Source organism: Lontra canadensis, unplaced genomic scaffold (assembly GCF_010015895.1).
Source record: "Lontra canadensis isolate GAN:19392208 unplaced genomic scaffold, GSC_riverotter_1.0 scaffold26, whole genome shotgun sequence".
NCBI classification, from domain to species: domain Eukaryota; kingdom Metazoa; phylum Chordata; class Mammalia; order Carnivora; family Mustelidae; genus Lontra; species Lontra canadensis.
Window position 1 is genome coordinate 20,130,011 of NW_022631020.1, and position 23,772 is coordinate 20,153,782.

A 23,772-nucleotide genomic window follows, 5' to 3' on the forward strand; every position below is an offset into this window, starting at 1 on the left:
GTTTCCTATTATTGCCTCAGACCCACTCCACCAGTTATTTAAAAGGAAAAATTTCCTTGTATTCTTCTCCTATATCCATATCTTGGGCTACTAGGAGTTTCATCTGTGTTTGGTAGTCTAAAACATCACATTCACAGAAAAGCAGTTTAATAAATATGTCTTCCTACTAATGAAAGGCAATTACTCCTGATGCTTTATGTTTAACAACTAGCAAAAAATAACTTCTAATGATTTGGTAGAAAAAGAAGTGATCACTCCATTTATCTTAAGTCTTGGTAAAGGAATTTTTAAAGTATTTCTGTGCCTGAGTCATTTCTTGGACTTTGCTTTTCTGAGTCACTATCTGATCCCCTACTCTTCTCTGCAATGAGAGAGGGGTTTCATCTTACTGGAATTAGACTGTGCTATTTATTGTTACATTTGATGCTCTGTGCTCACCACCTGTTTCTAACCCTCCAATGGCTACACTGATAGCAGGACATTCGGGCAATGTACTCAAGTAATCTTTCATTAATCCATTACACTAGGTTAACAGGACTATAATTCGTCTTTTGCTTATAATTTGGACCTTCAAATGAGACTTCGAATTATTTATAACTAGGGCTTTTTAGTGAGATTTACTATACAATGACCTAAACCATACTAAAAATATCCCACCTTATATATATATTTTCCATCATATATATACTTATTTATTCATTCATTGATTCATTTAAGAGAGATACAGAGACAGAGATGGAAAGAGAGAGCACAAGCAGGGGGAGAGGCAGAGAGAGAGGGAGAAGCAGAATCCCCATTGAGGTGGGAGCCCCATATGGGGCACAATCCCAGGGCCTGGAGATCATGACCTAAGCCGAAGACAGACGCTTACACCTTCTGAGCCACTCAGGTGCCCCTATCTTATATATTTTTAAGAAGCATTTATTCCCAGCTAAGAATATTTGGAGGAGGGAGTCAGAATTTAATTTGGTTTTAATAAGTAAAATAGAGCATCAAAAATTGGTAAGAAATTATTCTAAATAAATTATTTACCAGTTCTATTTTTAAAAGATACTTTCCATGACAGTGTTATAAAGGTCAAACTGTGGTAGCATGATCCTGAGCAATTTAGATTAGTAAGGTTTTACAATCCACAGCTTTAACAGGAATGTTCCATTATCATGGCAAACACAACTGAACATTCTTAAATGTCTTTGTGAAAGTCATAAACCTTATAAACTTAAGTACACATATCAGTAAAATCCAAAGACTCCAGTTTTTCAACTAACCAGTGTTAAGAACATACATGTAGCATATTTCTTCTAAGACAAACACATGGTTCATTTAGCACTCCTAAAATTAGGAGGTCTTATTACTGATCTGAAATTTGATAACATGTTGTAATATTAGATCCATTTGAAGTCACATGGCTCACAAACTAGGAAGGAAACTTCAAATCATAATAAAAAGACACTTGCCATGTACTAATCACAAACACAAATCCAGTTTGGATCTAGCTGGCCTGGTTAAAAAACAACTCAAGACCACTTCAGTCATACAGCACTAGAAATAATAGCAGCAAGTTGTTTTTTTTTTTTTTTTTAAGGTTGTTTAAGTTTGTTTTGACAATATAGTGGAAGGAGTCCAAGCTACGTAGTCTAAGACAGCCGCTGAATTTAAATTCTAGCTCTGTTATTTGCCCAAGGTCATATGGCAACACAAGTTACTGTTCTAACTCAATTCATTTCACCCATTGGAAGCAAAACAGAAGCAAAATGGTAATACCTGGCTGGGCTGTTACTGGGTTTGAGATAATTCATATAATGGCTGTGCCTGAGAGCTCTCATCCAGTTTGTCTAAAGCTAATTAAGTATTTGAAATACTCTGGACACTCTAGCACCAGGATTTCCTCACCTAGTTCATCCCTCTAAACCCAGCGTTCCCATAGAATCGCCAACTATAAATCATGCCAGGGCTCCCTGAGACACAAAAGCAAACATTAAGACTTCAGAATGCATTTCATCTTCTCCACTTTGGGTCTGAAGATCGAGGTAGAAAAGGAGGAGGACGTGTTTTACTTGTACCCACCCAGGATTCAGGATCTGTACACAGTGAACATTAAGTATGTGATGGATGTGTTTGAGGAGCCACGCTATAGGAGGACTACAGGTGAGAGGACTCAGTGCCCCCAGGCTAGGACTCACCCACCCAGTAAGGCTTCCAGCTCCCCTAGAGCAGGCATCTCTGGCTCCAACAGCCCAAGGCTTATATCCATGGAAGTCAAAGTCTTCAATAAAGGACTTTTTTCCCTGCCTCTTCCTTGCAAGTAGAATTAAAAGGAGAATGGAAAATATGAGAAAAGATGTGCAGTTCTAATTCTTAATCATCAGGGATCAGCATGTTGCAGACACTCATATGTAGTGGTCATACCACTGCTGTTTCTCCTCGAAGACAGAGAGGGACCAAGCCCCTCTGTAGAATGAATTCATCACCAAAATGAACAAAGATCTGGAGCACCTCAGGATCTAAAGACTCACTCTCTGAAGCCTTACATAAATTTTCACATATGTTCCTACTTAGTGTGCGTGTGTATGCACTACTGCACATGCTACAGGTGAAAACACCTCACTACGTACAAAACAGAGCACGAGATAACCATCTCGTAGATATTTTTCCTTCTCAATATTAAGCCAAAAGTAGCCTAGTAATATCTCAGACAAATTGTTTATACCCAGATACATTGATTCTTTTGAAGATTATTTCCATATCTCAGTTAACTAAAAGATACAGAACAGAAGCATTTTCAAAAAAATCTACCAGGCAATATTATTATAATGTAACAAAAGAGCAAGATGTATTAACAGTGATACTTGGTATTTATTTAAAGATTTCTCCCCCAAATTGATCAAAGCACACAGACAAAATCCTTGTTACATTGCTAGTGGCTAATACAGTTAATTCACAACAGCCGCCTCTTCCAGGCCGCCGAGATCCTCTACTTTTCCCCCTTCTCAGCTTAAGAAAAACTGGTTTACCTGAAGTGTGTTCCAATCGTGTTTTTAATCTGTTTTTTTTTAATGGAATTGTATTACACTATCATTTACATTCAATGTGATTTGTTTACATTTATATGGCAAGTATCTGCTGTCTCCCTAAAATTAAAGGCTTTTCAGTGACCCTTTTTGAACCATGTTTCTTTAGGTTTACTGGACATACTTGGTCAATGGTATCTGGAGCAACAGTACTAAGCTCTTAAGGAAAAGTTAGAACACATCACCCTGCCTCACAGTTTAGTTGGGATGGTTGGTCAGTTCAGTAGGGATACTCAAAATCGTGTCTAAGTTGACCAGCAGCCACTCTCACCAGGCAAGGCTGCTCAACATGACAAATTATACCTGGGCAATATCCCTAAAACATTTCTACTCCATCAACATAAACTCTTAAAAATAAACCAATACATGGTCAATATGTTACTTAATACCCAATCAATTTAATATTTTTGATAGCAAGGCTCTTTTTAAAAACAAAAAAAATCAAGTTATGTTATGGCAGAGTATTAACATAAAAGTATGCTTCCAGGTTTCTTCACTTTTCTCCCCTTGTGTACAAGTACATCTTGAAGTAAGCAGCAAGATCTTTGACCTTCCAAATAGTGACGATTGCTATTTATGATATATATATACATATACATACATACATACATATATATATACGTATGTATATATATATATATACACACATATATATATATATATATGCGTATATATATATATATATATATATATATGTTTAGTGTCCAGGGTAAAAACCACAAATATTTTAGATAATATAAACAAGACTTTATGCTGTTAGTATAGTAGCCTTTTGATGGACAAAACAGATAGGAGATGCCCAAAAGAAGCAGCTAAGTTTTCTGTCTGGTGTATAACATGGCTGGAGCGTGCATTAGAGTTCCCTAAAGTTTATGAACACCTTTCGGAAAAAATTCATAAGCCCTACAAAAGCATTTCAGAGAACAGTGTCTGATCTTGCCTACCCAAAGGATAACTTCCTCTCCTCATGGCCAAAAGGACAGACTTTTCATAGAAATGAAAGGGGGAAAATGGGATGATTAAAGTAAAACAATAAAGGTTTGGATTTGGATTTGTGTATAGACTAATTTTGGTTTTATGTCAGTTTTTATTTTGAAAATACAGGAGCAAAACTTTTTTAAAAGATGCAAATCAAACTAACATTTATAATTCAGGAAATGTACAAAAAGCTGAGTTCTCATAAAAAGTAATAGAATTGTTTTCCATCCCAGGGTGCCTGGGTGATTCAGTCGGTTAAGTGTCTGACTCTTGATTTCAGCTCAGGTGATGATCTCAGGGTCATGAGACTGAGCCCCATGAGGGTTATAAAGCCTGCTTAAGATTGTCTCCCTCCCCCACCCCCTGTCCCATGCCCCACATCAACCCACTCATGCTCTCTTTCTCCCAAAGGAAAAAAAAAAAAAAAAAAAGGAAAGAATTGTTTTTGGCCCCTCATATACAGGAGCAAGAGCAAATAACTTAGCTATCTGTTTCTCTGGTTTCCAGCTTTGCTAGTCTAACAAAATAAATTGTAAAAAGTTGACTATACATAAAGGTCAGAAAAATATACCTGTTTTAATATCGGCTCTCAATCAAAAGAAAGGAAGGATTAAGTCTAAAAAGGCCTAAATTCTCATTTAGAAACTAAAACCTATAGTTAATTGTCACAATTTAAGGATCCAGGGACCACATTTTTTTCATCCATGTTCTTCTGCAGAGGACATGTATCTGCAGAGGTCAAGAAGGGAGAGCCAAATTATGAAAATAATCACAATTATAATTCAACACCATTTATTGAGCACCAGTGTATGCCAAACACTTAGCACTTTACATGCCTGATTTTGTAATCATTACATCTTTGTGAGGTAGGGGTAGCCCCTAAATGGGGTTACTTGCTAAGCTCCAAGATAGCAGCCATGACATCCGTCTTGTTCAGCGAGAAGCAAAGTTATCCCAGCGAGGAAAAATGACCTAAGGTCATTCAGCTACCCAGTGACGGAATGGGATGGGATTAAACCCATGTCAGGGGACACCTAAATCCTTGCTCTCATCCTAGATGCTTATCTGTTCAGGACAACTGATGCACACTGACTGAACTTTTTGTTCCAACCTGAGGGAAAGTGAGAGAAATGCAGCCTGAAGAAATAGCTCAAATGAAATGTTAAGAAATTTTCCAGTTTCTGTATGCACATATTCTTTTTTTTTAAAGATTTTATTTATTTGACAGACAGAGATCACAAGTAGGCAGAGAGGCAGGCAGAGAGAGAGAAGAGGAAGCAGGCTCCCTGCGGAGCAGAGAGCGCGATGTGGGGCTCGATCCCAGGACCCTGGGATCATGACCTGAGCTGAAGGCAGAGAATTTAACCCACTGAGCTATCCAGGCGCCCCTGTGTGCACATATTCTTCACATGGTTATCTTGCCATCAGTCAAAGTGATGTCAAAGTCATAGGTAACCTGTGACTTTTTTCTTACTGACTTTGGTGTTTAATGCTAGGCAAAGGGAAGAGGTACTAAGGCAGGTAGCTTGACTTTGGAAGGAGTGAGGCTTTCTATGAACTTGTTAATAACATTTCGTGAAGTACTTTTAGGACTTTCTAAGAAGTACCTCCAATATTGATCCCTGCTTTTAAAAATTTTTATTTCTTGCCCTTGAACTTCTACAAACTATTCTAACTATCTATAGAACCAACTTATTTTCCACCCAAAAGTCTTAAGCATATATTTAGATCTATTTCACAAAATGAAGTGACTTGTGATCATGATATGAAAACATTAAAATTCTTCTAAAACTTCATATAAGCAAGCTCAGAACATCCTTCAAATGTCCATTAAACATTAGTGATTATCATTTGTACATTAGCATAAATATTAGGACTTCCATCAACTACTTTGAAAGGCACAAGGTCCAAAGTTTCCACTTTAGTGTACTACACACTGAGGTAAACAGACATTCTTCTTTTAAATTGTATCCATTTTACAGTATGTTGAAATATGCCACATATTGTTCTGGAATGATAAGGGAAAGGCAATTAAAAACCAGGAGATGAACAGCTGCTTTGCCAGATCTGCCTTGCAATTTTGGAAAGAGAAGAAAACTTGACAAAGAAAAAAAAATTGTTTCCATTTTCAAAACCTGGCTTTAAAATGTCCAGGAGGTCAAAATAATCAGGGGTATTAAGGAGAGACGTGTTAGGATGAGCACTGGGTGTTATATGCAACTGATGAATCATTGAACACTATAACAAAAACTTATGATGCAGTATATGCTGGATAACTGAAAAATTAAATAATTAATTTTCAAATAAATACTTAACACTTAGAGGTGTCAGAAACTAAGGAAAAAAGGGGATAATGTAACTGTTCCTGTCCTCAAATGGCCTCAAGTCTAGGCCAAAATTAGATGTTGATGAAAACAGAAGCGCTTTCAAAGCCCACATGAGAAATCAATGTCACCCCTCATTGGAAATGTTTTCCTGATTAAAAAGTTGAAAGGATTGTTCATCTCTATATACCCAGAGAAGCCTGTGCATTTATCTCAAAACAATGTACTCTGTGAATTTACGGGGACATTTCCTTAATTCTAAAGGAAACCCCACTAAGGGCAGGCTCCCCAGTATTTTGACTGGTAAGAGGGGCTTCTGGGAACCGCACATTTAGTTGTTACAGAGAAAATGCCCAATCAGGGCTTGTTTGTGTGACATACAAGCCAATGACTTCTGACACCAAAACTTCCCCTCACTGAATTAAGTGCCATTTTCTCCTCTGAAGCTCCAGAAATACACGGAAGCACACACACACTGCATACAAATGCTTAGGTAAATCCTACCAGTATATGGTAAGAAACTCAGAGCAAAGCAATGCTTAACACCTCTAGTTACTGGTGAAGCTTTCAGTTTCAAAAGTGACTAACAGGAGCTACCGATATTATAATGTGTGTCATGTTAAAAGTTTGATGGATTCAACATATGCAGCCCTACAGGTCATAATCTGAAAGACAGAAGAATCTCTTCAACAAATGTTTGTCTCTTTGGTTTCACCCTTTGAAGGACCTTGTTACAAAACAAATACCAGCGGGTCAAGGGAAGCAAATTCTATTATTCTCTCATGAACAAACTCATGTCAACCTCTACGCAGATGAGCTGCCCAGGGAGACTCTGGAGCAATGAACACAGAAGAGGTTCCTTTTGACTATAAAGACCCTGGGCCAGAAAAGCCTACCTCATCAAGCCTCATCCAGCAAGCCGAGACCCAATCAGGCCCCCACAGCCTTGGGGACTGAAGTGGGTGTAGTGCTGAGGATAGAGAGTTGGCTTTCAGAAACCTATTTCTCTATCCAAGAAGTTAGCTAAGAACTGGAGATGGAGAGAAACTAATCCTACATAAAACTTCTGTTATTTTATAACTTGTCTCAGCGTCAGACCTGCTTCCTATTCCACAACCTTTCTCTGCAACTATGCAGACTCTTCCATAATCTAACCCTGCAATTAAAGAACATTTGAAAACACATCCACACATTTTTGCTGCTGGCCTTAAACACAGTCTTGGCAACCCAAAAGAATGAATGCCCCCTTTCACGAACTCCCTAACACCAGAGAATCACTGAACAGGTTAGAGATGTGTGCAGTGCAAACTTCCTTTCTGTTTCATTCCCTTCTAATTGCTTGGTAGGAAGAGAACATTTTAAAATGGTAACATGAATTGACAGGTGGAAGTCACTGGGATCAAGTTACTGATCCAAGTTTAGATGTCATAAAAAAAAAAAAGATTAAGATGTTGAGAAACTCATTTCAAGGGCATGGAAAAATAAGTAAAAGCAGGTTTAAGTCAGAAAATGATGAAAATTACTTCAGAGTAGGTGTATTTTTACTTACATGAATTAAAATCTTAAATAAATACTCACATACACATTCATACCCCAAACTCAGTTTGGCAGGCGGTTCAAGTTGCCATCTGGGAACCAGATTCCTGAGAAATGACTTTACAGTATTGCCACAAAATCAAGCATCCTTTTGAAGCTCCAGAGAACAGTTAAATCCCTAAAATATCACTTTGAGCCTCCTTTATTTTCATGAGAGAAATATGTTAACACTAATTGTTTCCAACTACTGATCCTTTGTCAACTAGTATGCGTAAAAAAAAAAATCAATTTTTGTACCCTCCCTTTGAGAGACATCTTCTAAAAACCAAAACATTCAGCAGCCTAAAGGGAAGCATAATTCTATACTTGAAAATAATTTTTCTTCGCATAACTGCACTAGCGTGCTCAAGACCATGGCCATCCTACAATTGTATTATGAACAGAATGCATCTGAAGAAGTGCTAAAAACTGGCTCAGAATGATAAGGGGGTAGAAAGAAGAAACATGTTTACAATCTGTTCAAATTCTCAGCTTAAAAATTTCAATATATAATTCGTTAGAGCAATGGTTTAAATATGGGATGTTGTTTCAGAGCCAAGTTGCTAAAAATATAATTAAAACCTACAGTAGTCAACTCCGCCTTTCTGCCAACTTTGATTCCTCTAACACAGGACAACCTCTGAACCACTCTGTCAAGTGGACTTCTACGACAAGCAATTGCTCGGTGCCACTGAGTGACCAGATGCCACCCCAAAGAGCATGACATTTGCTATGGGACTCTCCAGTGTGCTGTGGCATGATGTTGGGGTCACAGTGCTTCCTCTGCTAAAGCCTTCTGTAGAAAGTGTGCAAAGACAGCTCCATAGGAGTCTCACCGCCTCTTCTCTGTGGATTGTGTTTCTGAGTTCAGGACGGATATTTAGGGAATGGTTAATAATAATGATGCCATTATTCACTGGTGCGGAAGCTAAATTTCACGGCCTCGGTAAGTGTCTTGACCAGGGCAAGTTCAACCTCAATCTACTGTAACTCATGAAGGCAAACTCACAGACTTGCTTTTCCTGTTGGAGGAAAGAACAGGTCAAGATGGATCCTACTCATTAAAGTCAGGAATGTCAAAATATAAGTATTAACGGATATTTGAGTACATGCAGTCCCAAAATAAATGAATAATTCAAACATGCTTGAAAGTGTTCAAACTACTTCCTACAAGAAGTAATAGTTAGAACATTTAGATCACATATTAATATGTATAATTATAGAAATATAAGGAATACCCTAGTTCTGTTTGACCAGTGGAAAAGTTTTTATTGCAAAGTAAATTGCAAATCTGTAGTTGCTGGAAAATAAGTTTTTATAGTTAGGGTCTGGATTTTTTAAATTAGTGAAGAGCAACAGCTCTCTAAATTGGTTGCCTCTGCTCCTGCCACTCATTCTTATCTCACAAAACTCTCCTGGGCTCTGTGTGCCATCGTGGTTTTTTTTTAGTCGCTGCCCTCTCACAAGAAATACCTCCCACTTGCCGGCATGGAGGCTTATTGACTGACCTCTCCTATTTGCTTTCAGCATGTCATGCAAACACGCATGTTAGATCACACTCACAGCACATCTACGAACTGTTCAGGAAGCCTTACCAGATGAGCTCTGATGGAGCATTTAAAATAATTGAGTACTTTGCCCCATTTTTGCTAGTTTTAATGTATACAGATGAGCAAAAAAACACATTACTCACACTCAAGAGATAATGAGCTTTCCTTTTTAAATGGTCAAACATACTAACACGGAAATACATAAATTATTATAACAGCATGAGCAAAAAGTTTCATTTTAGCAGAATATAATGTCAGTCAGTAGCCTTCATTTCCACATGATTAACTTGCAGGCAGAGTGGAAATAAGGAATTTAAAGTCTAAGTCAGGGTTTCTCAACCTCAGCACCACTGATACTTGGGGCTGAAAAATTCTTTGCTTGGGGGACTATCCTGTCCACTGATGGGTAGTTAGCAACATTCCTGCCCCACGAGATGCTGACAGCACTCCCAGCCCAACTGTAGTGACAAAACTATCTCTCAACCTTCCCAAACGTCCACTGGGGGAACAAAACTGTTCCCAGTTGAAAACCACTGGTCTAACCAACACCAAGTCCTTTAATCTACAATAATGATAGGACAGGGTCTGACCAACAGAACTCCCCGCATTATATTAAGAAAACTAAAAACTAAGAAATACATGGATATTTAGTAACCAATAATTTGTTTTCCCATAAACTTGCTTCCTTTTATAAAACTGCCATCTCCCAGCAGAAGAGCTACAGCCAACATTTTTGAATAAGCCACTTGTCAGCTTGCACAGGTCTCGTGAACGCGGGGGTGGGGGGCGCTCCCGGCTTCTGTTGCGGTAGACCCAGGGTCAAGCCCTGTCCTCTCTGGTCCAAGGAGACAGAATTATCAGGGGAAATGTTCCTAAGCAGAGCCCAGGCACTCAGGCATTCCTGCTAGTACTTCCTAGGCACACCTTCATGAACTTGTGGTTCCCACTGAGACAAGCTGTTCGGCATACTTCCTACTACAGCTCTAACTATGTGACCTCCCAGTTCCAGTTTGTCAGTGATTTAATTTCCTTCGAGACTGAACCCAGGTACTGATTTTTTTTTCCTAAACGCTTTAGACCCAACATCTCATGAAGCCAGCTGCAGCCAGGTTTTGTTCAGAGCGTTTTTGGAATTAGAAGCCAACAAACATGTTTTGCCTAATCAGTAGCCTACTCAAACATCTGCTATGGAGTTTCAAAACCTTCTATGATTTGGGTGGGGGTGTGGGGATGTTTTCCTTAAGTTGTCCCTGTTCATTAAGAATAAAGAACTTTCTAAATGAAAACTTTATTTGCCCATCAGATAAGTCTCTAGAGAAGGCTGATCAGGAAAAATAAATCAAAGTCATCCATGCGGTTATTTTCATGGATATCAAGCATGATCTCACAATACTGCATAAGTAAACATGCCATTTTGGTGATGAAACTTAGGAACAAACTATCTTCCAATTAATCAGAAAAGCAGACAGACCCATCCCTGCTATGCACTTACCAAGGCTGTGTAATTTAGAAATGCTAATTCAACAGAACTAGAAGCATATAAGTTCAAAATGGCTTGATCGTTTAAAAATATGTACTGTTAGGCTTTGAAAATATGAATTTTATCTGGACTTTTAGCTTTTACTACTAAAAGACCATGCGTACTATGATACTTATACACAGGGTTATTTTTCTTTAAGAAAAATCACTGGTCATTTTTAAGATTTTACCATCAATTCTTAAATAGCTTTTAAAGCTATTACAACAGGATATCAACCATATAAACTAAATCTTTGTCTAAAATAGTAGAAACTAATTTTTCCATTTCTATTATTTCTACGGCTATAATAAGGTGTTTATATTCTCTCCTTTTAAAAAATGTTAATTAGCTTTAAGGGCCATGATAAAGAGGTAGTCATTCCTACAAAATTAAATCATTTTCCTGTCACGATTATCTGGTAACACAAGTTTATTCTGACTCACTGAAAGCAAATTAGATTTATAGGGGGGAAAACAATCTCACAGGAGCTTAAAACCAGATTTCCTGAAACCATATACTCCTACATGACACCATTTTCCATCTAAAACACAACAGAAACACCTGCGCACGCTTTCACCCCCCACTTTCACTTTCTCATCTATACTATTAAAATAGTGAAAAACAGCTTATTTTTAGAAATCATCCACAATTCACAAGGTCATTAGCGCTCCACATTGGTGCCAGTCACCACTGCCTTCCAAATTACAAAAGAAAGTCTCTTTAACCACTGTCCCAGTCTCATTTTTGTTAGTGTTAATTCCAAATATATAAAGACCACATTTTTACTCTATAAACTGTAATATAACCTGTAAAGTCACTCTATAACGTGTACCCTCACCATTAGCCACCAAACACTACCATGCTGGACAAGCATTAAAATATAAACTACCATTTTAGTTAGTATAGAGATTTAAAATAACAACATGCCACGGTCTCAATTACAGACAGCTTCACATTCACAATCCCTAAGCTATTTTTTAAATAATCAGTTTTGGAATGAGAACAGAGGAAGACGGAGGAATGATTTTTCAGTAATCATAAAATCTCAGAAATTCTTTGCACTTCAGCCACAAGCCCTAAGCTGAAAAAAATGTGTAACAAACCAGTGAAACTTACCTGACAGTGACTCGGTTTGATAAATCCTGGAGATCCCCAGGATGGAAAAGCTGGGCTTCTTTCAATCCAATCTGTTCACAGGCTTTCAAAAAAACGTTTATATTATCCTGTGAAAAAAAGTGGAAAGTGATTGCTTAGCCGAGCTCTCTCTCAAACAAAGGGTACACATTTTTATGATAGAACTTCTAGGCTTCAAAATCCAATTATAGCCAGAAAAAAGGAGGCAGCAAGACCAATGCATACATTTTTTAATCACACGGGCATGTGTAGCCTTTCAGTCTTGCAGAGCATAAACGGTAGTGCTAGCTTATGCCTGGGCATACGCTGTTCTGTGATCTTTGTGACTGGCACGTTAAACATTACCTGTTACAGGACAAGTGCCTAGCCACTGAGCAGTAATCTACACTTTGATGTCAGCTCTGCTCTGCAAACAAACGCCCTCTTCCCAGCTTTGCACGACAAGCCTCACCTCTCCTCTTTAAAAATAACTCCAGCTACTGACATTCACCCACCCAGAAACTGTTGGCAGGGAAGAATTAAGAGGAGGAACATTCTGTTTCTATGATTACAAATTGCAGAACGACTGTGGAGTACCACACCTGGAATCTGGGTTCGGCTGCCGAGCCGGCTCTTGACAGACAGGGAAACCACACTATAGGACCCAGGAGGAGCCGAACGTTCATTGGCCGAGTCACATAGTTTAGGTGTGGTACATTATTCACGCCCTGCACCTGCCTCAGGGACGGCCTCCAGAAAGAATGAAAATCTAGGCTGTCCTCCTAGCTAATTTCAAAAACACAAATCCCCCTTTCACAAACCAGTGCTTTCCCTTCCTGCCAACGGCTGCCCGGACACTGGCTACCTCAGACACACATTTGGTGAACAAACTCCGCTTGAGCTGCCCTCTTCTCCTTTAGGAGGTTGAGCTTGTGAAGGTTGCATGGGGACCATTGACCTTCTCTTTGTGAGGACTCTCGGGGAAGAGAATGGCCTGCTAGCATGCCAACACGCATCCATGCACTGGCACACTGGCACCGCCACATCCTTGCCACATCCGTCGTGAGAGAGGGCCTCCCTGAGACCTCACCTCCCTAGCGGCTGGCCGTGAGGAGCCAGAAGACAGCTGCCCCTCGGGGAAAGACGATGACTCTTGTCCCATCAGGAGAAGCTCATCCCCATGAGAAGAGGCAGGGTGGCCCAGCGAAGTGGGAGGGAACGATAGAGGAGCAAGGATGAAGAAGCTAAATTCAACAGCACAGATTCTGGAGAGAGTGAGGGGGGTTAGGGAAAGGGTAAGCAAATGTATGGCAAGAGAAAAGCCATCCTGACTACTAGACACTAAGGGACCTTCAAAACAAAGTGTGTGTCAAGATGAGAGGTTATCCTAGTGTACTATCAGTTAAAGGCAGCGTGAACTACCCAGCTGAAAGTTGAAATCCACAATTGTTTGATTTTTTTCTCCCAAGATTTTATTTAAATTCATGTTTATTAGTATACAGTGTAGAACTGGTTTCAAGAGTAGAATTTAGTGATTCATCACTTATATACAACACCTATTGCTCATCCCAAGTGCCCTCCTTAATTCCCACCACACATTTAGCCCATCCCCCCACACACCTTCCCTCCAACAACCCTCAGTTTGTTCTGTATAGTTAAGAGTCTCTTACGGTTTACCTTCCTCTGTTTTTATCTTACTCTTCTTCCCCTTCCCATATGTTCACCTGTTTGTTTCTTCAGTTCCACATGAGTGAAATCATATGATATTTGTCCTTCTCTGACTCATTTGACTTAGCATAATACACTCTAGTTCCATCCCTGTCATTGCAAATGGCAAGATTTCATTCTTTTGAAGGCCAAGTAATATTCCATTGTGTCTACCTCATCTTTTTTAACCATTCATCAGTTGATGGACATTGGGGCTCTTCCCATAATTTGTCCATTGTGGAATCCATCATCATTTTAAGTAAGAGGTTGAAGACTAAAAGAATTTTTAAGTCAAAAGTTGAACAACTCAATAGAAGGTATTCAATCTTAGTAGAAAAAAAGGGGAATAACATATTGGCAAAATTCCAGAATCAGCAAAAGTGATCATTTTGTTAAGCTCACATAATTTTTAAAACCTATACTATCTCATTACTCAATCATTCAAATTAACAGCTCTAAAACTGGCCTTCAAAGAAGCAGACAAGAACAAACGGCTTGGTGTCCTAGTACCTCAAACCCTACAGGAAGAAAAGCACATTTCTAAAGAGGAAGAATAAACCATTAGAAATCGTCCCACCAAAAAAAAAAAAAAAAAAAAAAAAAAAAAAAGAAGGAAGGAAGGAAAAAAGAAAAAAAAAGAAGTCTTCCCACAAATTCAATTTGGTCTGAATGTTTAAAATGTTATAAAACATTATGCCAAAGTTAAACTGAAAGTAAACCTATTGAATGAACAGCCAGAATGGTTCTACATGTGTTTTCTAAAGACATAATAGCATGTATCCGGTTGACAAGTATGTACCTATTGATAAGAATAAATAAAGCCACAGATGCCTCAAAACCCATCCACCTATTTAGAAAGAAACCACTTCAAATCTGAAATGATTATAATTAGTTGGAGACAATAAAAATAGATTATGATTAATTTCTAGTATTAAATAAAGCCATTACATTAAAAAGCAATTTCTCTTAAAGAGCTCCATGATGATGAAAAGGAAGGGGGGAAAAACAGGAAAAAAAAGGAAAAAAGAGGACAAAAAAGAAAAGAGGGGGAAAAAAGACCCAAAAAAAGATAAAAAAGAGCTCATGGATGCTCAGGTTTACAACAGGCGAGCTTTACAAACACAGCCCCACATGGCCTAAGCAGCAAGAACAAGTTGTATTAAGATCAGAATTGCCACATAAATCCTGCTTTCTGGACTTGAGCCTATTGGTAATTTATTTTTGCAATTTCAAAAGACCTAGGCAGAGAGTCGCCTAAGGGGAGATACAAAATTATAAAATTTTAATGTCTGTTGGAACATCATAAGGCCACACCCCACTCAACATATTAAAAGGGAAGCATTTAGTTTCATTAATGGGATCATTTTCACTTGAAACTAGCCAAGATAAAGTAAAAACAAAGGACAAACAATGAACATCTTCTCATTGAACTGTTTGTCAGGACCCCAAGTTAGCTCTGCCACTAACCAACTGTGTGGCTTTGGAAACATTCATCAGCCTTTCTGGCCCCATTTTCCTCATATGTGAAATGAGTAGTTTCTGGATCTGCACCCCATTCCTTAGGGCACACAGCTCTGTGCAAGAGGAGGGAAGCCGGCCCCCCTTGACCCAACCCTCAAGACATCATGTCAAAAGCCTGCACCCAACTTCTGCACTTCCTACTCAGTGAGAACCACAAATGGCTTCACAAAAACAAAACAAAATGAGGGTCCCGGAAGATCTGCAATAGCTCCTTTCAGAGTCATTTATCTACGACATGAATAAAAGCAGACACTAGTTAAACCGACAAGGCAGGATGACTTAAGATTTTCAGTTTCCCCCAAACCCTCTCCAACCCTTGGCCTTGAATCATTTACAAAGTAATCATGACAGGTGGAGCAACAAGGGTGAATTAGAGATGAGTGAGTCAGGAACACTATTTGCTCCCAACTGAGGAAAGATGAGGAATCCACAAAAATTTACCAATATTCCTAGGATTCCATTAGTCCCCTAGGGTACCTCTATTGATTATCTACCACTACAGAACTTGCAGCTTAAAACCATAGACATTTATGATTTCACAGTCTTTGAAGATCAGGAATTCGGGAGTAACCCAAGTTGGATGGCTCCGGTGTGGAGGTCTCCAAGCAGCTGTAGACATTAGGCCAGACTGTAATCACCTAGGACCTTCCTGGGGCTTCAAGGAGCCATGTCCAAGGTGGTGCACACAGAGCTGGCAAGTTGGGGCTGGTTATGGGCAGGAAGCCTGCGTTCTTTACCAAACACACTTCTCTATGAGGCTGCCGGACAGAATAAATGATCCGAAAGCAAGTAAGATGGCAGCTGTAGTGTCTCATGGCCTATCTTTCCAAGTCCTACATCATTATTTCCTGAGTCTCCTGCTGGTGACATAGGGCAGCCCTATTCAATGTAGGGAGGACCACACAAGAACAGAAAGAGCAGGAGTGGGATCTCTGAGGACCAGGGACTCTGGTTCACTCTCTAGCCCCAATGATTTATGTCCCTCCCACATGCAAAATACATGAACCTTTCCCAAAGTCCTGGAAATGCTACCCCTTTGCAAGGTGAGCTCAAAGTTTGGAATCCCATCTGAACCAGATCCAGGTTTACACGCGGCTCCTCAAGTGCAGATCCTTGAGGATAGCCCTTGAACACAGCTCCTCTCAAGGTGAAAATCAGTGAACTAAAGTAACAAGTTACCCTTCCCCACACACCCAGATACAGTGGTGTAGGGTAACCTCTAGACATATGCTAGTTCAAAGTGTGGAGGAATTAAGGTACACAGGAGTCACTGATCCACAGAAACTCCGCAAGGCATAGACTGGAAGGTCCTTCATAGAATCCAAGGCCAGCAAACACCCCATAGATTTCCACTTCCCTCTCTGGACAAAATTCCCTCTCTGATTCCACCTCACAATCACCTTCTACTTCCTTTCGAAGTAGCTTGTGTTTGCAGGTATGTAGCTCTTCCAGTCTGCTTCCTGCCTGTGAAGGTTGGGGGAACTAAAGGTCTTTTCATTTGGTAATCCTCTGCCCTTTTCACTCTATTTTTATAGTATTTGCTCTGCAAATCCAATTCCCTCATTACTGTGATGAATCCTACTGCACTTAAACACTTTAGAGAAAAGCCACACCCACAAGTTCCCACCAGAGAAGCCTTCTCCATCTTGGTCTGCAGAGATGACGGACGGAAATCCGCTTTCTGCTCTTAGAAGCCCTACAGCTTGCCAGGACAGACTTCCAAGGTACTTCTTCGGATCTTTTCAAGATCTTAAAGGATTTCACAGCCTCACCCTCAGTTTTACCTTCAGACCTATTACAGAAGCCCTGAATAAGACCAAAATCCTAACCGATTCTGAAAAAGAGTAAAACGGAGCTCAGGGCTATAACCATAGAGGCAACAAGGGCCACACAGTCACCACCTTAAACCAACGGCGCCGGAATGACGTCACCTGGAAGTGGGCCCCATCGCTGAACCAAACGTTCCTCAGGTGCTCACTCTGGCCTATTACTCCTGGTAAGTTTCTATGCCTACTTCAAGCAAGAGTTTTTGATTAAAAAAGGGAGCACATCATCCAATTCCTCTGACCCTGGGCAAACATGGGGTGCAGATTAATTAAGTCAAAGGCCAAGAGGCTTGGTGACCTCAATTCCTTTTCTATTTAGAGTATAACACCAAAGCCCCTGTCTCCTGTCCCTAGAGTTAACAGTGACAAAAAGTTAGGAAGTATGTGCCAACAACCAAGAGGCTGTAACCACAGTTTGAGACAGAGAAACCGAACCTAAATCTCTATGTTAGAGTAGCAGTCCCCAGTGGGCCACATCGGAAGCAGCAGAGGGAGCACACAGTCACCCCGCAGGTGATGCTCACAACACAACTAGGAAAAGCTGGCCCGGCCTCTTGGTCCTTGACGTGGGATCCACACACCATCAGCATCACCTGGGAGCCGGTTAGAAATGCAGACTCGAGCTCTGCCCCGGACTAACTCAATCAGAATCCACATGCTAAGAAAATCCCAGGGGATTTGAATCTTCATAGACATCGTTTTGTGGCAAATAACAAAATAAGGAAAATATTTCCAACTAGGATTGATAGCAGTGTTTCTCCTTAGGAAGAGCAGCAGTCGCCTAGGGATCCTGGAGCTCATCATTAGGTCATCCCCAAAAGTACCCAAATTCCATTCCTGTGATATATTCATTGGGACCATTCAGAATTATTTTAAAGCAACCGCCAAGCATGGAGTGACTACGATACACCCAAATGTGCACTTCAATTAGGTAGTTTCTATGAAGGAAGTGGTGTGGTTGCAATTTTGATCGGTGGCACGAGTTTTATTATTAGAGACGTCATCTCCTTATGTGTGGCTTAGTGAATAAAGGGAAGCTGTGTTACTAACCCCTGCATGGGATAATTATAGTTTGTAGGAAAACACACAGACCCAACTTCAGTAGGTTATTTGTGAGATAAGGACACAGCACATTTTCCTGCTGATTCTTTGCTGCTTCTCTGCTGCTTCTCTGCAAAGAGCCTCAGTCATGTGCTGAGAGCAAAGAATTTGAGGACAAGGAGAGCAGTCAAGTTGCATCACATATGACAACAGGAGTAAGAACCCACTAGGAATGCTTAAAAGCAATTGTCAAGTGACACTGAGGGCCCAGGGGATTATACATGATAAATCACGGCATGCTTTTCTCCAGCACTGCTTGGCAGAGGAGGAGCAGGAACCATACCGAGAGGCAGAACCGAGCCCTGGCAAGTTAGGGCAGTGGAAGGTCAAAGGCAAGAGGGCCATGCTCTGCTGAAGGGCTAGTTACTGAAATGTTCATCAACGTGGGTTACAATTAACTTCACAGAAGCAGCAACAGCCTTTGTTGAACTGCAGCATGGATTAAGTAATGGTCTTCCATGGTGTTCGAATTAAACTTTATACATCAAAAATGAAGGAGTTCTAAAACCTGTCTACTCTGTTGGAAGGAAGGAAGGAAGGAAGGAAGAGGAAGGGAGGGAGGGGAAAGGGAAGGGAAGGGACACAAAATGCTGAAATAGAGGCTTAAGAAGTTCTGTCTGAGACCAGACTGGTGGTTGCCAAAAGTGGGTGGACAAAATGGGAATAAAAGAAAAAAAAAGTTTTGTCCTCAAATTATCCATGCTCTCTGTTCCAAAGTAAAACAAATACATAACTGCTTAAAGAAACATGTCATGATGATGCCAAAACACATTATACGAAGCAGTGAAGTACATTCAATGAAGGAGAACAAGATGGAGTATTAGCCTAGAGCGGGCTGGGAATCCGCACTCCGTTCAGCACGGCTGCTCCCACCTGCTTTCCGAGAGTCACTTCTACAGGTGACGTGTCTGGATCATCAGCCCTTCTTTTAGCTTTTCCAGCCCCAGGGACTCCTTGCTTTAAGAGGCTGACTCACTTTTCATCATTTCTATGTCAAAAAAAAGTCCAAAGATTCCCTCGCTGTAATTGTAAAACACTGATCCTAAGTCTGCCTACTGAATGCAAACTACATTCTCGTCTTTCTCCCACGGGAGCCCTTAGCCACTTAGAAAGCTCTCCTGCCTCATACACACCACACGTTGCCCCAGCCTCACATCTTCTCTTCAGATAGCCCCAGTTTCTCAACACCCCTTGACCCTCTGTGACACTTTTCAGTTCTCCTGTCGTCCCAACTGGCCCTCTGCTGAATAGCTGTTTTTCTCAAGTTCACATTCACGGAGTTCTTACTATATTCCAGGCAGCATGCTGAGACCCTTTATGCAAATTATCTCCAATTCACAGTAAAATATCATACGAAGTCTTTTTGTTCCCGTTTTACACATGAAGGATCTGAGGCCTAAGAGGTATGTGACGAACCTGAGGTCATTCAAACCAAGCAGTTCAATCCCTGCGTTTGTGCTCTTAACCCCTATGTTCGTTTTCACCACGAGGGAAACAAATCCCCACTAGTCGGTGGCTGAAAACAAGACCAGTTTATTGTCTTACAGTTCTGGAGGTCAGAAGTCCAAAATAAGTCTCCCCAGGTTAAAATCAAGGTGTTGCCAGGGCTCCATTTCCTCTGGAGGCTCTAGGAGAAAATCCATTTCTTTCATCTTTTCCATCTGCTAGAGGCTCCTTCCTCCACTCTCAAAGCCAGCAGCATAGGCCTGAGTCTGTCACACCACCACCCAACTAATTCTCGCTCTCTCTTCCACTTATGAGGACCATCGGGATTATAATGGGCCCACCTGGATAATCCTGATGCACTCCTCATCTCAAAGTCAACGGATCTACACCTCAGTTGTCCCTGGAACCCAATGTGCCGCCACCACAACACACTGGCTGGTTCGCGGATTAGAGCATAGACATTATTGGGAGCCATTCCTCCTAGGACAACTGCCACACTTCCTCGAAGACAGTTTCCTGTTTGTTAGGTCCTCCCTTCTCAAGATGAAACACCTGTAACTCAAAAGAGGACTCCAGATGTGGTTAACTGTCCAAGTCACTAACAATGACTTGGATCACCAACGACAGCCCTCTTGGCAAATGACAGTAACAGTGATTTTGAACGTTTACCGAGGAAATAGACATGTGATTGGCGGTTTCTAGGCTATAGCAAGTGGTCAGTAAATGGACCTTACTTCTTGTTACAGGCCACGGGTCCTTCACACTGTGGCATCCATCACACCTTTGGCTAACTGAGACATACAATAGCAACAACCAGTTCACAATGACATCACAGTTCACAGCAAGATGAATGGTGAGTTTTAATGGGCCAGGAGGCTAGTGAAATTTGGAATAAAATAAGGTGGATGTGAAGAATCTGAAATGAAAGTCATGTGATTCTATAAAGGAAGTTTCATGGATAAAGATATAAAACGTATGATTGAGTTTGCAGATAATATAAAACAGTTGGACCCTGGTGACTCTCGATCACTTTAAATTGCAGATTTTTATATGCAGTCCATTAACTATACCTTATTCTTCCAACGTCCACAAAGAGGACTACTTTTCCCATGTTTTTATTCCATCCTTTTTGTTTTAAACGAAAATAGTGCAAGTACAAAGTCCTAAGGCAAACTGCAGAAACTTCTCTCCATGTTTACATGGATTTCCATTTAGCTCCTTAAAATTGAGCATTTTTATTCAACTACTTAAGATTTCACCTACAGATATTACCTGGTCTATTTTTCTCTGTCTTGACTCTTACCAAGACCCCAACAGAAATTTTGCAGGAAAGGAGACATGTCTAAAAGGGAAAGGTTGGTAAAATGACTGAATAAACCATAAATGAAAAAAATGGGCATCACGTTGGGGAAATGACCAGAGAACAAGCAATGCAGAGACTCCCATCCTGTCCATGGGACGCCCCATCTAATGCTTGCTTTGTGGGAATGCAGGCTTGCTGTTGCCTGAGAAGCCAGAGATGAGGATTTTATCTGAAATCTAAGGGTATGCAAATTTTGGCTCAAGTTTTAGAAATAAAAAAACAGTGAAGTCAAACAAAATCCATCATGAGCCATTTTATGACCTCTAGCTGGTTGCCTGGTCTCTCCATGGGACCAGCCCAGGAATATGTCACTGTAAACATCTGTTTGCAGGGGACAAGGCTAGTTTCTAGTGTTTTCTTTCTTATAAATAATCACAAACCATCACTTTAATCATATTTTTCATGATGTTGTCAGGGAACAATATCTAAGATTGACACTGATCATTTTGACATTTATAAATCTTCAATCTTATGTAAACTGCCTCAATTTCCAGTTTTTCCCTTGATTTTTCCCTTCCCTTCACTGACCCTCTCGTTCCTTATTTATTATCTCAAGAAACTACTGATGCAAAGACCCTGGCTTCTCTGTCAACCCATGAGCAAGAGCTATATGGTCTTCCATCAGTTTCCTCCATTCCCAATATTGTCACCATCACCTCTTGCCTGAACTACTATATTAGTCAGAGTTCTCTAGACAACAGAACAACAAGATACATATATCTATAGAAAGAGATTATTTTCCAGGAACTGACTCATATGGTTATGGAGGCTGAGCAGTCCCATGATCTGCCCCTCTATAAGTTGGACACCCGGGAGAGCCGACGGTGTACTTTCAGTCCATGTCCAGAATCCTGAGAACCAGCAGAGTCAATGAAATGTTCCATTTGAAAGTAAGTTCCAGTTTCAAAGCTGGCAAGCTCAAGACCCAAGAAAAGCCAGTGTTTTAGTCCAAGTCCAAAGGCAGGAAAAGACCAATGTTCCAGTTCATGCACTCAGGCAGCAGCAGTTTCCTCTGACTCACAGGAATATTAGACTTTTTGTTTTAGTCAGCCCTTCAACTGATTATATGAGGCCCATCCACATTAGGGAGAACAATCTGCTTTCCCCAAGCTACAGATTCAAATGTTCACCTCATCCAAAGACACCCTCACAGACGGATGCAGAATAATGTAAGAATGTCTAACCAATATCTGGACACTCCATAGTCAGTCAAGCCAGACAAAAATTAGTCATTACACTACCAAAACTGTTCTTTAACTGGCCTTCCTGCTTCTCTTCTTGATTTCCTTCAGTCCATTGTTCACACAGCAGCTTGTGATTTTTTACCTTTACATTTTATTGGGGTATAATTCACATAGAAATCATAAGTTAAAGGGTACAATTCAATGATTTTTAGTATATTCACAGATACGTAAATCCTTTACCACAGGCATCCAGTGATCCTAACAACAAATTAAACCGCTCTCAAAAGTCCCCAGTGGATTCTCATCATGCTAGGAGTAAAATGTGATCTACTCACCAAAGCCTTTGAAGCCTATACAACCTTCCTGGCCCACCCCTATCTGCCTCACTTAGATCCAGACCCACAGTCTTTTCCTGAACCAGCCTGATCCTGCCTTGATCTTCCCTCTTTTCCTTCTGTCTCAAAAAGTCCCATGATCCCCATATTTTCCCCCTCCTTCACACTTCATTCAGGTCCCTCACCAAATGTCAGCTCCAGGAACAAGATATCACTGAGTCTTTTCTGAAACACTCCTCATACACTCACTCAATCACTCTCTACCCATTCACTTTATTTTTTCATTGTAATTATTGGCAACTGACAAGGTATTATATATTCTGCATGACAACTGTTAGTACCTTACAGGTTATTATTGGGACCTATTGATTATGGTCCATTAGGGAGGAACTCTCTGTGCCTTATTTGTGGCTGTGTTCCAAGTTCCTAGAATAGTACTTGGTACATAGTAATTGTTCAATAAATACTTTTAGGGAGGGAGAGAAAGTTGCGGGCCAAAGACCATCAAATGACAAATGTGCTCATACCAGTCTGACACCTGGGTTCTATTTCTTATTTAATCTCATTTGATGTTTCCAATGTCTACATTAACAAAAGGTCCCTAAAGAGAGATGTTCCAAGCATTTTAGTATCTTAATAAAACTATCATGTAAGATATAATCCTACTCTGAATCAATTTTTCTTTGACTCTACTAGTTAATCATGTTGCTGCGTTAGGAATTCTAATTCATTAATGTTTTTTTAAAAGGTTGCCCTCAAGGCTGACAGTTGGCATATGTTCAGCTTAGATTTAAAAACAAGTTTTGGAACTTTAGGGAAGTGCTCTTAAACTTGTGCCAATGCCATGACTAAGAAATTATGGCTCAAAATAAAACAGGAGTTTCCTGATGTATAGTGCTGCATCATTATGAGGGTACTGGAAACAACTTTACACGCTGACACCAAGATTTGGGGTTTCCATTCTTAGTGATATGTATCTTTACTGCGAGTTAGAGAGAAGTAAGGACACAAACAGACTCTTGAGAAAATCACCTAAAATTTCTTTGTAAATAACTCAGTCATCATTGACTTATTTATCTGTCATTTATATGGAGGTATTAAGGCATTTGGATATTTAATATCTACTATTTGTTACCTAGAAAACAGACAATGCATAATG

The 23,772-nt window shown here is 40.1% G+C and overlaps 1 protein-coding gene across 19 annotated transcripts in view; it reads right to left on the reverse strand.

Annotated features, from left to right (window-relative positions):
• Positions 1–23,772, reverse strand: part of LMO7 (LIM domain 7) — a 203,393-nt gene that overhangs the window by 81,394 nt on the left and 98,227 nt on the right. For 16 of the 19 annotated variants that reach the window (XM_032864229.1, XM_032864228.1, XM_032864226.1 and 13 more), the window contains exon 5: positions 12,134–12,240. In XM_032864229.1, coding sequence (XP_032720120.1) covers positions 12,134–12,240 — 107 coding nt within the window. Of the gene's footprint in view, positions 1–12,133; positions 12,241–12,372; positions 12,490–12,732; positions 12,817–23,772 lie in introns of those variants that run through there. The other 3 variants (XM_032864240.1, XM_032864232.1, XM_032864227.1) reach the window with 2 other exon arrangements.